The sequence below is a fragment of the Crocodylus porosus genome, unplaced genomic scaffold (genome assembly GCF_001723895.1).
Source record: "Crocodylus porosus isolate Cpor-Errol unplaced genomic scaffold, CroPor_comp1, whole genome shotgun sequence".
NCBI classification, from domain to species: Eukaryota; Metazoa; Chordata; order Crocodylia; family Crocodylidae; genus Crocodylus; species Crocodylus porosus.
In genome coordinates, this window is record NW_017728886.1 from 29,728,042 (window position 1) to 29,744,675 (window position 16,634).

The window sequence follows — 16,634 nt, forward strand, 5'->3', positions numbered from 1 at the left end:
CAAACCAGATGAAGTTAGACTGTTCTCAGTGGTGGCATATGACAGAACAAGGAGCAAGGGTCTCAAGTTGCAGTAAGGGAAGCTTAGGTTAGACATCAGGAAAAACCTCTCTCATTAGGAGGATAGTAAAGCACTGGAACAAGCTGCATCCTTAGAGGTTTTTAAGACCTGGGTAGACAAAACCGTGGCTGGGATGATATAGTTGGGGATGGTCCTGCTTTGAGTGGTTGATTGGCCTAGATGACTTCATGAGGTCCCTTCAAACTCCTATTTTATATGATTCTATGACCGTCCAGGGACCCACAGACTTGCTGGGCAAAACTGCATGCTTACAGCTTAACACAGAATGTCTTCAAGTATTGTGTGAGGGAGAGGAGCCGCCAGCAGGCTCCAGGACTCTCCACCGGAGCGGAGGGGCACTGGTCACGTGCTCATGGGCTCAAGGGGCTAGGCAGGAATCCACCTTTCCCAGGTGCGTGGGGAAGGGAGGAGCCAGCACTCACGGAGCTGCCATAAAAGAGAGGCCGGAGCTGACAAGCGGGAGCAACGCAGAACCGGAAGGAAGCAGCGGAGGTGATTGAGCCGGCCGGAGGACGTTGCTGAGGATGCGAGCAGCGCTAAAGTGCGGTAGGAACCTCTGGAAGAGGGGTAAGCCCCAGCAGGGTTTTTGAGCCCGGTTGGCTGACCCTTGCGGGGCATCAGACTGTTTGTTTACCTGCCAGGAGCAGATGGAGCCTGGCTGGGGGCTTGATACTGTAAAGAACCTAATAGAGGGGCACTATATAACTGTGAACACTGTAGCGCCTGTAATAGGGGTGCAGCTCCATAGTGAGCTTTAACTGGGGAAAAGGAGAGTGGAGCAAGTTCTCCCAGGAGACTCTCTCAGAGCCAAAAAGGGGGTTCGACCCCACAGAAGGCAAGTCGGCATTGAAGGATGGTTGCAAACGGCTGAAGCAGCCTCTTCTATCAAGGGAGTCCCTTGGCCATAGTAGTTGCGTTGATTTTGGTACTTTCTTTGGCGGACAATCTGAGAGACCGACGGATACCTGGCTGGACCAGATAGACAGCCACCTCCCGGTGGAACGGGCGAGGGTGTAGGGGTGGCGGAGCCCTCAGAAACGTGGGACCTGTGGGATGCCGAGGAGTCTCACATTTGGACGGCATGTGTCGGACAGCTGAACTAACTCCATTAACATCAAAGTCATGGCAAGCGAGGCAGGCGCGTGTGACACGCCCAATCAAAAGTGAGCTGACACTTGGCAACCGGTGGGCGGCCCCAACACGAGGACATGGGGCGTGTAACTCCGACATATTGTTAACTGAGTTAATTCAATTAAACTACACACTCCTTATGTCTCCTAGCTCCAAGACTGCATAGCTGAACATAGTATTTCCTTTAAGATAGTCGTTCTGAAGCATAAAAAGTAACCTTCCTGAGGTTCTCCTGCATAACTAAGCATGAGTTACTGAAGAGACTAAGTTTACTTTTGCACTGCAGAGTTAACCTGGACTCTTATTTATGTTTTAGCATAAAGCCCATTCAATCCAGACAAAAACTTTTCTGAATCAAGTTGCAAGGTACCTGAAGCTCAGGCTGATTTAACCAAATAGGTGTCTGGCTTAGAGCCTGGACTTTGACTGCAACCTACTCAGCTTGCAGTGAGGATGCAGGGTGGGAAGAAACAGGAAGAAAAATCACTCAGGTGCTGACTTTCCTACAATGCCTTCCCACAGTTACCCATGAAGAACAGAAAGTTATCTGTCACAACTGATGCCACAAAACAAAAAATTCCTAGATTTCCTCAGCACAAGAATCATGAAATCATGAAGGCCTGGAAGCACATGATGAACATGGGAAAATAAGAGCACAGTAAGGTGTGGCGAGCACCTTACATGGCAGGTGGCTATAAAGCCAGTGCTCTGATCTGGGTGCCAATCAACTCTTCAGTGAAAACATTCCCTCCATGAGTGCCCTGGGTGAGATGATAGCATCACTATGACAACCCCCCAAAGTACTTTTCTGTGACTCAACAAGGGGACACCATTTTTAAAACTCATTATAAAATATAACATTTTTCTGTCAAGCAGTTATTTGTGCGCACTGCCATTTTGTTTATATACAAAAGATGGTATCCTCTTTTTTTATTTGCGAAAATGTCTTGTTCAGCTGACATCTTCTTAGGCAACTTGTTTTACTAAGTTAACATTAAATTCCTACTCCACCTCTATATTACCTCTCTGATACTAAGTACAGTGACTAGTGACAATGCATGTAATGAAACACTAGAATATCTCCTGATTCTGATATTATAGTTGGATGAAATACTAGGCAGTTTTCTTTTTTTTCCAAACTTAAATTTCAGAGGTCTTTGTCCCACTTGCTGGGACTTAGGTCCAAACCCAAAAGCCACACAAGAAACAGATTCATCTGAAACTTCATCAAAAACACAAAATCTCCTTGTCCGCTTGGACTGAATATCTGAATATGCAGCATTCCAAAGAGGTAGGCTGCCTTTCTCCCTGTGTGATTAGTTCTTTAAAGGGAGCTGCCTCCCAGATGATGTGATGTCTTTATTATAAAGAGAAACAATCAACCCTCACCCACAAAGAATACTGATAGAAGACTGAAACAGCCTACAGGTTTAAATAACTATTCAAGAACAAAGAAATAATCAACATTGCATTTTCTTAACCTAGCAATATCCATATCCCATAGCTGCAAACCACAAGTGGCCCAGGAGTAGAGTTACAATAGGGCAGTGCAGCCAGATGTTGAAAAACAAAACAAAATGGCACTTTACTTCAAACTCCGTGCACTCCTGCTCTGAGCCCAGCTCATGCCCAATAGAGGCAGTGCATTAGTTAGACCCAACTCGTCTGATGTCTGTATAGAAAAGGCACTTTCCTGGGGCTTTTTTTAGCACTTTTATCTAACAGCTGATTGAATCAGCTTTAAATAAAAACTGATCTAGGTGAAACTGCCCCACTCTGTGTGGTAGAAGTATATGGGTGGTCAGAGCTTACGTGTTTCTCCACCACTTACATGCTGTGTTTGCATATGCATGCTGAAAATTTCAGCTGATTCTTTACCTCCCTGCATTTGAAAGGGGCTTGTCATTCTAAACATCAGTGGAGAGTCCATAGACAGCATGCGTGCATAGAGCCCCTTCTAACTCAACTCACATAACATGGAGAAAATAACAAAACATATAAAATAAATGTCTTGCCATCCAACCGTGCACTATCAACTCTTAGAAGTCATCAAAAACTCCTTGGGATGGATTGTCCTATAAACTGCACAGGGAAGGACTTTATCCTGTTCATCTCCTACCTCACTTTCCTCACACAGAGATGGTCCATAAAGCAATGCTCCATAGCTTCCATTGTGCCCAGAAAGTTTTTTCCTGGGGGACACACTTTCACGCCATGGGTAAATTTTCATACTTCCATGATTACTGTGGCAGGCCAGTAGGGGGCACTCCTGCATTGAGCCACCCACCTCACTGCGCCCAACCACCTTCCAGGCTCTGACTGCTTCTCTAGGGGTGCCTCGCATCCGGCTGATCCCCTTCCTGGGGCACACTCACTAGCCTGGGGGTGATGTAAGCTGCCACCACCTCAAGAAGGGACTCTCTCAGCCCTGTGTCCTTGGGGAAACACAGGCCTAATAGTCCTATGGGTACTCAACCCAGTACAGGCACTTGAGGCACTTCCCCAAGTCGGGGGTCAAAAAGGAAAGTCTCCCTTAGTCTGCAGACATAAGGGGCCTCTTAGGCATAATTTAGACCCACCCCACAATAAGTCTCCCACACTGGTCACAAAGGAGAACTTTATTGATTACAGGGGTAAGGTGAAAATAGGGTACAAGATAGAGCAATATCACAGAAATCCCATAGAGCAAAACAGTCTGGCTAAGCCTTTTGATCATGCATCTGAGTTACTGACAGCTAGATATCTAACCAGATCTCCAGTAGCCTACTCATAAGCATCATCCCGAGGCTGTTGGAGATTCCCTCTGGAAGCAGGAGGGAATGAGCTATGGGGGAGATAGCCAGTTTCAGATGGTCCAGCTCCTCTCTGAGTCCCCTGCATGGCTGCTGCCCCCTCCTCCTGGGCAGTCTTAACTTATATAGCCCCTGTGACCTCATTCACCTGGTCCAATGGAGGCCAGCACCTGTTGGCTGTCGGCCAACCAATTTAAAATACATCACTAGTTGCCGGGCAGACTCTAACCCACCAGGTAGAAGCCCAGGTAGCTGATACCAGTCACGTAGGCAGAGGGAGCAGGTTTCCCCCCTCTCTCAGGAATATAGCCAGCTCAGGTTACCTAAGAGATAGGTAAAGGTGCATCTCCTCTGCTGGGCCCATCCTAATCAAATTGTCACAGCACAGAGATTTTGGGGAGAAGCAAAGGTTGCTTTCTGCCACAATTACAAGCCTCTTGTCCTCTCTCCCTTTTCCCAGGATCTCTCTCTCTCTATTTTAAAGGCCCCCTAACTCTTAGTGGTGTACAATTGCAAAGTGTTTATAGCATCTTGCAGTAGATCCTGAGGCATTAATCTGAGCCCGATTCTGGAGCATGCTGAAGGTTGCAACCCAGTGAATCAACTCTAAATGGGTGCTTAGTTATTGCAGCTGGGGAGTCAACAGTAGCTGGACATTATTCCCTTGAATGCTGCTGGCTACTTTAACCATGAGACCCCTATGGGTTACAGGGTTGAGGAAGACTTTATCTTCCTAGATTGTAAGAACCACAGGATAAGAGAGAAAAGTTTTCACTCAGGCATTTTACCAAATGAAGCAACTCATTTACCTGTTCAACTGTTCCTGAACCACTGGTCTAAAACATGTGGTTTGGTAGACCCTATACCATTTTTTTTTTTACTTTGCTTCACGGGACTTTAGATACACAGATACCATGCATGGCGGGTTTTCTTTTCACCCCTCCTCCTCAAATCCTTTTTACCTCCCTTAGACTTGTTGTCCTCCTTCTTCCCCTTCAGAAATCACCTCAAGCTCACTGTTTTCATCCCAGCTGCCTTCTACCAAAGCACTTTAAATGGTGGGGCATGTGCTTAATGCGGAATGCACTTGGTTGCTTCTACTTAGATGCCAAAGCATTTACAACCATTGAAAATAAAAGAACAAATTAAACCACTAAAATAATTTTGGGATGCCTGAACCCCAAACTGTCACATTCCTCAGACCTATGTACTAAAGCTCTTTGCATCAAGTGGTAATTAGTCTTCTTCTCATAATCCAGAGAAAAATCCCCTTGTGTCATTCTGAGTGTTAGAGATATGCAGTCAAAATGTAAGAAAAAAGGGAGCAGGTGCTGATGTAAAGCCTCACATTGTGGAAGGTGGTGGAAAGTCATTACCCTTTCCACCTTCCTACAACTGCTCTTCCATCTTCAAGGGCATTTCTCAGTTCCCCTCTCCCTCACAGCAATCCAGGCCAATATTTTAAGTTTTCCTTCCCTCTATACTTTCTGTAGACCTTTTAAATAGGGAAAGGTCACCCTGCCATTGCCACCCAGCCTCATCACTTTATTTTTATGAAGGTTGAGTCAGCCCTCAAGGCTCTCTCATAACTCTCTAGCCATAATGAGTGATTCTTTTTGTCCTCCGAAATAATGATCATAACTGAAATGTTGTCGGCAAAAGCTGTAACACACTGGAAAAGGGAGCTCTATTAAAATTGGCCCAAAGCTAGTAATGTCTTGTTCAAAAAGGACTCTCTCCTTTTACCCATATCCTTCCTCCATGTAGTCACACTAAAAAACCACTGACAAAGGTATATAACTTGGGATGCTCAGCAGACACCCCTGAATTTAGAGAATCTCATCCCTGAATTTAGAAAAGCTGGGCTTAAACCCTCACTATTCGACCTGTGGAACACAATTTGTTCTTGAATACATAGTTTGAGGCCACTGACTCAATTTTGTATTTCTGTAGCACAGCCCATAAACAATTGTGTACCATACAACCTAAGCAGCACACAGGCTGTTCCCACAGTCTTTTAGATCCATTTTCATGAAGATCTACTAATGAGTCTGAAATTAGTTTGCCCTTCACCATGCTTGACTGAGCTGGAAGGGTGCAAGTAGGTCCTAATCAGGCCAGCCTCAGAAGCAGCAGAGAGGATGGAATTTTAGAGTCCCTACAGAGCAAGAGAGAAGGTCACCGGGTGTTCACGAACATCCTGTCTCCTACCAACTTGCCTCAAAAGAGAAAAAGTAAATTTATTAAAGACTCCTTCAGCTTCCCTGTGTTCAATGCCTGGTGGAAAACCACAGTTAGTGATTGAGGAAGCTGGTTTGTAAATGTCACCCCATGGCATGGTAGTTAGGGCACTTCGCTGAGAAGCAGAAGATATACTTTCAAACCTAGATTAAGGGTGGGGGTGAGAACTTAGGTGTCTCATTCCCTAGACACATGCTAAAACCACAAAATTAGTGGTGCTCAGCCTATCTGGCTCTATGGGGTGGGTGAGTGGCATTGGGTCAATCTACAGGCTAGATCCCATACAGGGTTAATCCATGGGTGCAACCTCACATGCCAGACTGGCTCCACATGCCAGATCTTGCCATAGATGAACCCTATGCACCTGAAAGGTCCAGCTCATGGAGCCACGTCACCCATCTTGCAGGGCTCCCTATGAGTCTGGAAATCTGACAGGAGGGGTATGGTGGCAGCACTAATTACTATGGCTCTAGGAGATGTGACTATTCCCTCTCCCACTGCTTCCTCCCCAGCAAAATTTCTGGACTCATGGGGAGTGGGAGGGTTAAATAAAATTAAATTTGAACTTCAAATTTTTTGTCATGTTTTTCAGATGCTTATGGAAAGGATCCTTCATTAGAGTAGCAAAGTGCAAAAGGTGTCGGGTACTCTGGAATTAGCACTTTACCAGCAGTAACCCCACGCATTCAGTGTACAGTCAGGCAGAATTCTGAACCGTAACACAATGGGCCCTTTGACCGAACCTCATTCAGGTGCCAATTTATGTAGTTCAGTACCAAACATTCTCTAGTAAAGCAGCATCGCTGTGAGTCTGCTGATGGTCAGTTTTAAGATTTGGGCTAAAGAAAGGGCACTACATAGTGAGTCTTCCTTCCAGAATGTTTGGTGCCCAGCCTCTTCCATTTCTTTTTTCCTTTAAACTTTAAGACAAGATGATGGAAGTTCTAAAAATGATAAGAAGAAACCTAGACATTAAACCTGCTTTAAAATAGCAACATCATCCAAGAACAGAGACAAGCTACTGTCACAGAAGTATACTGAAGCAAGCAACATTGGAAGCTCTTTTGACCCCAAAGGGTTACCTTTGAAACAATATTGCTTTTTCATCTGACAAAAATATTTTGAGGAACTTACCATTGAGGAAAGTATTAGTAACTACACACCTCCCAGTATTTAAGTCTCTAAATTTACTTCCTTTTCCTTTTTTCCCCTCAAGAAATAGTGGAATGAAAAATTCAGTTCATTATTTTAAAATGCACAGTAAAAAAGAAGAGATTATTAAAGGCCAGGATGATGCAGTTAAGAAGTGGCCAGATGGACTGTTCAAAAACAGATGATATTCTTTATTTTACTCATCTTTCCTACAATAGGCTGTGCAGCTACATTACGTGCTTTTATATAGAGCCTCTTACCTTCTCTGAAAATACATCAGAAGCTAGGCAAGACTGAGGTATGATCCATTCTAGAAATCCTTTAGACTTAGAGGGCTCCTATACACGTGCAGGAAGCTGCTCCAACATGCTGTAATTACAAAGCATTGGAGCAGACAACAAGTCTACTGGAGCGTGGTAATTACCATGCTATAGCAGACTCCAACGTCACATGCATCAGCGTGCCTGCACTAAAAAATGGTGGTGGGGCACTTTGAACTAAAGCTGATTGAGCAAGATTTAGTTTACGCATCCCACCACCGTTTTTCAGTGAGGGGATGCTGATACATGTGATGCCCTGGGTGCTTTTAATTAGCATGGCTCTCAGAGCTGCCCTAATTAAAGTGCCCTCCTCCCAGAGCATGTCTATAAATGCTCAGAGTGAGTCCTCATACTACTATACTATCCAGCTACCGTTCATGATCAACTCAAAAGATAATGGATTCATTATCATGAAAAAAAAAAATCTTCCCATAGGTAAGAGCCGGAGTGACAATAAGAGTTGCTCAGGACTTGGTATCTTGCCAGAAAGAATTCATTGTCTCCAAGTGGCCATTCTTGATCTCTTCAGCGATCAGACGCTACCATTAAATCATAGCTATGTGTTGACATAACTTTTGCAGCAGTCTATACAGCTGCCAAATTCCTGTTGATATCATATTATCCCGAATTGTTATGATATAAAATATGTCTTAAATCCTAGGTTTATGCAGTTATTTATGTATATAGCATGAAATGTGCTTCCTACCACTCTTTGTGCTCCCTAAACCACATTACTACACTTCAGAAAAAAGATGGTGAGAAGACTTCATTGGAGGGGAAAAAAGGAGAATTGCTGGAATCTAAATCTAGGTTAAAATGAATGGAAAAATAGCTCTGTATTGCAACAACAATGAGTTCTAGAGGCAACAGGATAGTTCATTCCTCATTCAACCCTCAGCTTCTCTCCTGAGCTAGTCAGGCAAGGTGTCATGAAGTACAGAATATCTGAACTGCAACTCTAGAAGAGGGAATGATGCCTACCCAATTTTCAACTTTTCTTCACTTCACATAAATACAAATTTCAATTTCCTTTTTATGATATTGCATCATCAATCTGTGTTACTGAGATCTCAAGGCTAGAGTCCAGGCCAAATGAAATCACAGGTGGATGCGCTAGCCTCCCCAGCTGTACGTGGGGGGAGACACAGGATTGATTTCATTGTCAGTAAGCCTCAGGTTGGGTGATATGCATTCTTTCTTCCCGTGATACTCAGATAGTTCCTATTAACTCCTGGTTCCTATGAATTCTGATGCTTGGCTATTTTGGGGGGCTTGTACTCCTGGTCTTTGGCTCACTTCCTGGAGTGAACCTCTGTACCTCCCAAGTCCTGCACTCTCAGAGATGGTCCGACCTTTGACTTCTGATCCTAACCACTACACTTGACTGCCTATGTCTGGTACCCTACTTGTTTGTCCAGCCACCATTACTGCTGCTTTATCTGGGCATGACACTAACATGGAACTCTCTCCAACACACCCATAGATGTAACAAAAATTCCACTTTTGTATTCCACAGTCCATGTTCCCAGCTTTCGTATTCCAAAGTTAGTACTTCTGAGTTTTGTTTTCTAATATTCCAGCATTTGAATTTCTAAGGCCCCTGGCACACATTACATTTCTGGCATGATTAACATATTAATTGCAACATAAACAGCAACACGTCACACATTCACTGAATTTATAGTGCCATAAAGTGGCAAACCAGCCACAAAGATATGCCTCAAAATGCACAGCATTTGTGACCTGGTTTATATGGCATCAAAAATTGAACATGTGACAGGTACTATTACCCTAGTGCTAACAATCAGCTGATTGTCAGCATTGGGGTCTGCCCGGCCCCTGGCCTGGAGTCTAGCTGAAAGCTGCCCTGGTCCCAATTCTGACAAGCTGAATGGGGCATAACATTTCTCAGACCTCCAGACTGCCTGAACCTCTGTCAGCAGCCTAAGTTTTGCAATCCAGTGTCCTATGTTCCTATGTTTCCTATTCTGGTATTCCAAGGTCAAAGCTTCTGAGTTTTGTGTTCCAGATTTCCCATCCAGAACATTATGCCAAGACCAAATCTGAGTTCCAAAGTTCCAGAATGAGTGCCTTTCAGAGTAAACCTGGTCTAGATCTAACTTTAAGTTCTGGTTTGAGTTTGTGTGTCTCAAGTTTCTGAGTTTAGTCTGGTCCAAAGTGCTCAGATGGTGCTCAGGACAGGAAAATGGATTGGTGTTACATAGCTCTTCAGACTAGCACGGCCAGTTTTCTTTAGCTGGAGGCAATGAAGTAACCATTGAATGAGCTAGGTTCCATAATTGTGCCACCTGACCCCACCACAGCCCCACCAGTAAGTTGAACTGCCAATGCTCTAGTCCACTTGTACTTTCTTTTTAAGTAATGCTAAACCAGAGATAGAATAAGGATCTGGATCTTAACATTCCTAGGTTCTCGCTCTATATATCCAAGATAAAGCTAACTGCTCTTCCAAATACAGAGTGGAAATTAGAGGAGGAGGAAGATACAGGGAGCCACAGAACACTGAACTGAGAGACACCCACAAGAACAGCCCAGCCAGGACAGACGACAAGCACAAGAAGTACCCAGGTAAGAGACAGGAGCCAGGATAGTCCTAGCATTGTGAGATGGTGCATACACCCTCAGGAGGCCTTAAATGCCTCTACACTAATGCTCGTAGTATGGGAGGAACTTGCCCTCCTGCTAGCTAACACAAACCCAGACATAGTGGGGCTCACTGAAACTTGGTGGGATCCAATGCATGACTGGGTGGTAAACATCAAGGGCTATAGGCTGTATAGGTGGGCTAGAATGGGAAGGAAATGTGGGGGTGTGGCACTCTACGTAAAAGAGCAATACACATCCTCAGCAAATAGCACTGGGTCTGAGGTAGGGCAGACTGAGGTGCTCTGGGTCAGAAAACAAGGGGGTCGGGGGGAAAGGGACTTAACGGTGGGGGTCTACTACAGGCCACCCAAACAGGGGGAAGAGCTGGACCTGGAATTCTCCGGTCAGCTCACAGAGGCAGTTAAGTCAAGGGACGTGGTCATCATGGGCGGATTATTTTTGACCTGGAGTGATGTGGACAGTGGAGTTCCCCAGGGCTCGGTCCTCGGGCCCGCACTGTTCAACAGTGACTTGGACTAGGGGGTGAAAAGCACCTTGTTCAAATTCATGGATGATGATGTGGGGAGAAGTGGGCATGCCAGAAGAGAGGGACAGGCTACAACTAGATCTGGACAGGTTACAGAGGTGGGCAGATGAGAATAGGATGGGTTTCAACACTGACAAGTGCAAGGTGATGCACCTGGGGAGGAAGAACCAGCAGCATACCAACAGGCTGGGAAACTCCCTTCTTGTCAGCACAGAGGCAGAAAAGGATCTTGAAGTCACTATTGATTCCAAGATGAACATGGGCCTGCAGTGTGGGGATGCAGTCAGGAAGGCCAACCGCATCTTGTCATGTATCCACAGATGCATCATGAGCAGGTCCAAGGAGGTGATCCTCCCCCTCTATGCAACATTGGTCAGGCCGCAGTTGGAGCACTGCATCCAGTTCTGGGTGCCGCACTTCAGGGGGGATGCGGACAGCATGGAGAGGATCCAGAGGAGAGCCACTCACATGAGCGGGGACAGCAGGGTAGGCCCTATGAGGAGAGGCTATGGGACCTGAACCTGTTCAGCCTCCACAAGAGAAGGCTGAGAGGGGATCTGGTGGCCATCTATAAACTTGCCAAGGGGGACCAGCAGGCAATGGGAGAGTCCCTGTTCCCCCGAGCACTACTGGGAGTAACAAGGAATAATGGCCATAAGTTGACTGAGAATAGATTCAGGCTAGATATCAGGAGGCACTACTTCACAGTCAGGGTGGCTAGGAGCTGGAACCAACTTCCAAGGGAAGTGGTGCTCGCTCCTACCCTGGGGGTCTTCAAACAGAGGCGAGGCAATCACCTAGCCGGGACTGTTTGATCCCAGCATCCTTTCCTGCCCATGGCAGGGGGTTAGACTTGATGATCTGATTAGCTCCCTTCTGACCCTACTAACTATGAAACTAAGAATTAGCCATATTAGTGTGAAATCTGCCCTCTTCCAAATAAAACCACTTCTACATATTTTTTATAGTTCACCCACTTAAACTTGTTCTCTTGTAAGGAAGTCACTTTGAGCATGTTCTGATGAGTGCACATATGTAGGATTACGCATTTCCCGTGAGACAAATAGCAGCAACATATCTGTGACCCAGGTGGGGCTGAGGAGGCTGGGTCCAGCCTCAGGGGCCAGCAATCTTTCCTGGGATAGTGGGGGCCTCCAGGGGCCAGCAACCTTACCTGGGATAGTAGGGGCCTCCAGGGGGAGCAGCAGTGCTAAGCCAGCTGCTTGAAGCTGGGCAGACTCCCTCTCTGGTGGTGCAAGCTCCTGCCACATTCACCATGCTGCTTCTTTTAGTAGTGGGGTTTTATTTTGAGAGCAGGATCAAAAAATTAGAAGCAGGGCAAACAGGTGCATATATGCTGTGTGCAGTTGGCAGCGCCTCAAACTGCTTTGAGGTGCCACAAACCATATGTGCACACTCATCAGGACATGCCCTTTCACTACGGATTTTTGGTGCAATTCACTTCTAAGAGTTAATAAGATACCTAATTTAACAAACAGACAAACTGTATGCACTATATCAGGGGTATACAACCCCCAGCATGGGTGCCAGAGCACGGCATGCGAAGGCATTTTGTTTGGCATGAGCACCCTGGAGGAGATAGCAGGGAAGGGGCTTGGGCTGTGCTTGCACAATGAGGATCAGGGTCCTTGTGGTTGCCATGCCATCCCCCCATGGCATGCCAACATCTTCCAAAGTTGGGTTTGCAGGTATTTTTGGTGCTGTGCCCAAAAATGCTACCAACCCCCGCACTATACCAATGTATATAATTAATTATCTAAATATATACAGGAATTGCAAGTGGTAATAATATTTCAGTGAAGGAGCTAGGTTCTCATTCTAAAATATGCAAGAGGTGAGGATTTTTTAAGGTGATATTTTATTGGACCAACTGCATAGTTAGGACAAGCTTTTGAACTCACATTCTGATGAAGAATGTCATGCATTCAAAAGTATGTCTAACTCTATCCCCATTATTCGGTTTGTCCAATAAAAGGTACTGTCTTAAGAAATCCTTGCCTCTCACACAATTCCTGGACTATGACAGCTATAACATCTCTAACACTACTATTCTAAAATATAACAGACCAGCAATCCAGATAGTGTCAGTTTTATTCCAATCCAGTTCAAAGCACAATATTTGATCTCATTTATGTCATGCCAATGGACTTACGAGGCTAAAGTAAAAAATGAGCATGGATCTTTTACAATATAATTATCTTAATCAAAACTTTCTACACTCATATATGTACATGCTCCCTTTTGATCTATTTTCATAACTGCATTTATGGGATGCATTAAGAAGTATTCTTTGGTTCATTTTCACTATGAGATAAAGGACAAAACATTTTATCTAACATGCCCTCAAAAAGGAATTAATTTACGAGGAGAATGTAGAGGTGGGATTTCAGGTCAGGTCTCCCGGTATCAGCATCCTTGACTGAGCTCTTTGCCACTTCAGATGAATTTCCTCAACCATAACAAAGAATTCCCTGCACATTTTACCTGCCAGCTGGAAGCTACATTTGCCATCAGTGCCTAAGAAAAGCATACCTGGCCTCATGAGGCATAAAAAAGCATAATATGCCTGTAAAACAAACTGTTTTCAGGCTTTCTAAAGAACACAACTCCATCTTATCTAAATATTTAAAACATTAAAAAAAAATCCTTTGTAGATCCCTAATATTAAAGGATATTTTTCTCTCTATGAGCACATTATAAGGGAGAATTGCTTCTGCGCATCTTCAAATAAATTCTTTTCCCTTCTTCTTTCAAACCTCTGCATGTTTTTACCTTTTGGGAGCAACCCTATGGCCATGAGTTGAGCCCTGTGTCATGCAGCCTATCAAACTAGTCATCAGTACCACTTCTTCCATTATTCACATTCATAATATATCTCCTCTTGTTGGATAAGTTGTATAGAAACTCCCCGGGAATACTGAAGTGATATACAGTGTTATAAAAATATATGAAAGGGTGGTTGTTTTTAATAACTGCTTACAACTTCTGATTCTGACTGCCCACACTGATTGCATGTCCTCCCACAGTGATGGAAATTAATAAAATGCAAAGTACCTGTGCAACTTGAGTGTCACAGTTCCATAAACAGTAGTAAAGCCCAGAAGACGAACCCATCTTAGGAGAATGCAACGAAATATGCTTGGCTCAAAATACAAAATGACAACCTATGGAACAGAGAGAGAAAGAAAGTGAGCTTCAGAACCAGCTTTAACAAGGAAGTATTTCTTGATTCAAATGCAAAAAATGGATTTGTTCAAAATCAAAGAAAGAATATTTTCCATCTTGCACTACTGTATGTTGAGATTGTACAGCAAAGTCACAAGATAATCTTATCAAATAACGACACAGCTCTGAGCACCAACTCCCCTCTAAAGAGAACTGGCAAAGGCCTTGTGACAGACTGGGAAGAGAAAGCAGCTTCTACTGACTTTTCTTAACCAAGAAAAAGTATGTAAAACAAGGAAAGAGAAGACTGTAGACAAGAAGCAATTTAATGGACTGTCCTGATATACAGAATTGAGTTTGATCAATTATATTTACAGAGCTAGATTCAAAGGGATTTAGGCATCTAAAATCCCTTTCCTTTTGGAATCTGATCCACTACATTAACTTAATTATACTTCAAAGCCATTCTTTGTGATAAACATGGAAAAAGCTGAACATCTCATTTTTCCTCTTAAGCCCAACCTGTAGCACTGATATACCCTGTCCTCAGGCTCAGGATCCTGGTGTCACATTTGTCTCCTCTCCCTTACACTCTTCCCTCACACACTGTAAGCTCTCACCAGACCTTACTCTGCTTTCTCCTACAAGACTTCCCCTCCAAACTAAATAGTATTCTTCTTCATTTACTTCTGGGCTTCTTTTGTCTCAACTATAAGAAATTTCTTCCATTTAGCTTTCCTGAATATCAGCTCATCTCACTCTGGTTCACATAGAAAGCTGCTATTATGTTCCTTTTCCTCTTTCCCTACTCTAGCTTCCTTGCTGATAACCTTTCAACTTCCTTATTAAGCTAAAGTCTTTCTCCATTATTTTGAGACCACCAAACCATTTCTGCTGTTTAGCTACTCCCAAGCTTCCTTCCATGACACTTCCTTTTGTATCTTCCACCCACTTTTGTCTTTGAGCCATGCTGCATTTTATGCTTGTAATGTTCTCCCATGGCTAAGCCTTTCTCCTATCCCATACCTTGGAAACCTTCTTTTATAGCGCCACTTCTCCATCACCCATAGAAGAGATGGGTAAATAAGACCTGTACCCCTATGAAACTGGGGTCTCAGTCTTTGGGCTGGTACCATGTGTTTCTGAGCGTGAGAGGTAGAGGAGTGGAAGGTCAGTCCCAGCTCTGTCCCCCCTTGAACTCGCCTGCCATGACTTAGATAGAAAGAAGAAAAACAGTGGGGTCCAGTGATGTTGTTTGAGCAAGGAATTACCAATGCCACCCAGGTGTTAAATTCTCACAAAGTTATTTTATTCCCCAGCAGGGATCTTTTGAACAGCAATAGCCTCACTAATTATCTCATTAGTGAGGGAAGTCCAGGCTGCAGATAAGAAAACTTGGTGCCAGGTACTTCATTGATACATTTTAATTAAATACCGGTGCCACCACTAATTGCCTTTTTAGGGAGGCACGTTCCCCGCATCTTTCTGTACATGTTGTGCCGGGAGCAGCCCCAGCTGTTCCCTCATCGTCCGTCCCCACACCTACAGCACTGATGCAGTCCCAACAAGGTGTGAGGGGTTTATACTTGTTTTCCCTGCCCATGTCTCTCCCTGGGACACTCCCTTCTCTCAGGAATCCTGCCGAGCCACGTCACAGAGCCTCGGCTCTTCTCCTGAACTCACCAAAGCAGCTGTAATTCCCAGGTAAGCAACTAGCTTTGTGGCTGACTTGCTGCTGTCTGGAGTCCCTCAGTCTTGGTGTCTTCCTGGGTCCCAGGTCCAGTTGTTCTCTTCTCTGTCTCAAATGCCCCGTGTTCGTTCTTTAGTGCCCAAAGGCAAAAGGTGTTTGTTCTGTCACCCTGTTTATGCCGGCCGTGGCAGGCTAATCATCCCGCTTCTCCCCTAATATGAACTCCTTCCTTCTGATGGGGTGCTTTCTCTGGTCAACCTAGACTGAAACCCCCCATAGTAGCAGGACTCCTGCCTGAGTCCCTGTTACACTGAGCTTCAAGGTTTGGGTGCAACCTTGCTTGTCCTAGAACAGGATTAGGCAACATTTTTTGGCCAGAATGCCAAAAAACCCACAATGTCTACCTTGGAAGGTGCCAGAGTGCTGACATGCCGGAGCCCAGAGCAGCTGTTTGCAGCTGCTTAGAGCCCAGGCTGGCCTTGCATGCCATGCTCAGCATGCATGCCAGGGGTTGCTGCCCCTTGTCCTAGAAGCTCTTAGCATGTTGGGGCAGAAAACTTTTATAAACTGTAAGAAAATAAAATTGGAAACTAATTATGAGAAAGTCTGTGCCTTCCTCTGTGTTTGCACAATAACAACCACAAGGACAGAGTACCATAAATATTAACAAACAACAAGTTACATAGATATACTTGGTTCAGAATTACTAAATAGTAATAGGTCACTCTCAGCATAGAGGAAAAAATGCACTGAAACATCTAGGATCATTTGCTACTCAGTCCAGTGTACAGCTGGTGCATTCTGGCAGTGATGGTATTATTGTGCCTACAGGCTGCCACATGATATTTTCTTAAGTAAATGCTTTTTTTTCTCTCTGAGAATTCTAG

At 44.5% G+C, this 16,634-nt stretch overlaps 1 protein-coding gene across 1 annotated transcript in view; it reads right to left on the minus strand.

The window, feature by feature from the left end:
* GPR158 (G protein-coupled receptor 158) overlaps window positions 1-16,634 on the minus strand; it is a gene marked incomplete at its 5' end in the record, with an annotated part of 371,372 nt that overhangs the window by 87,726 nt on the left and 267,012 nt on the right. Inside the window, one exon of the mRNA XM_019531865.1 lies at window positions 13,947-14,056. Within this exon, the coding sequence (XP_019387410.1) occupies window positions 13,947-14,056 (110 nt within the window). The remainder of the gene's footprint in view (window positions 1-13,946; window positions 14,057-16,634) is intronic.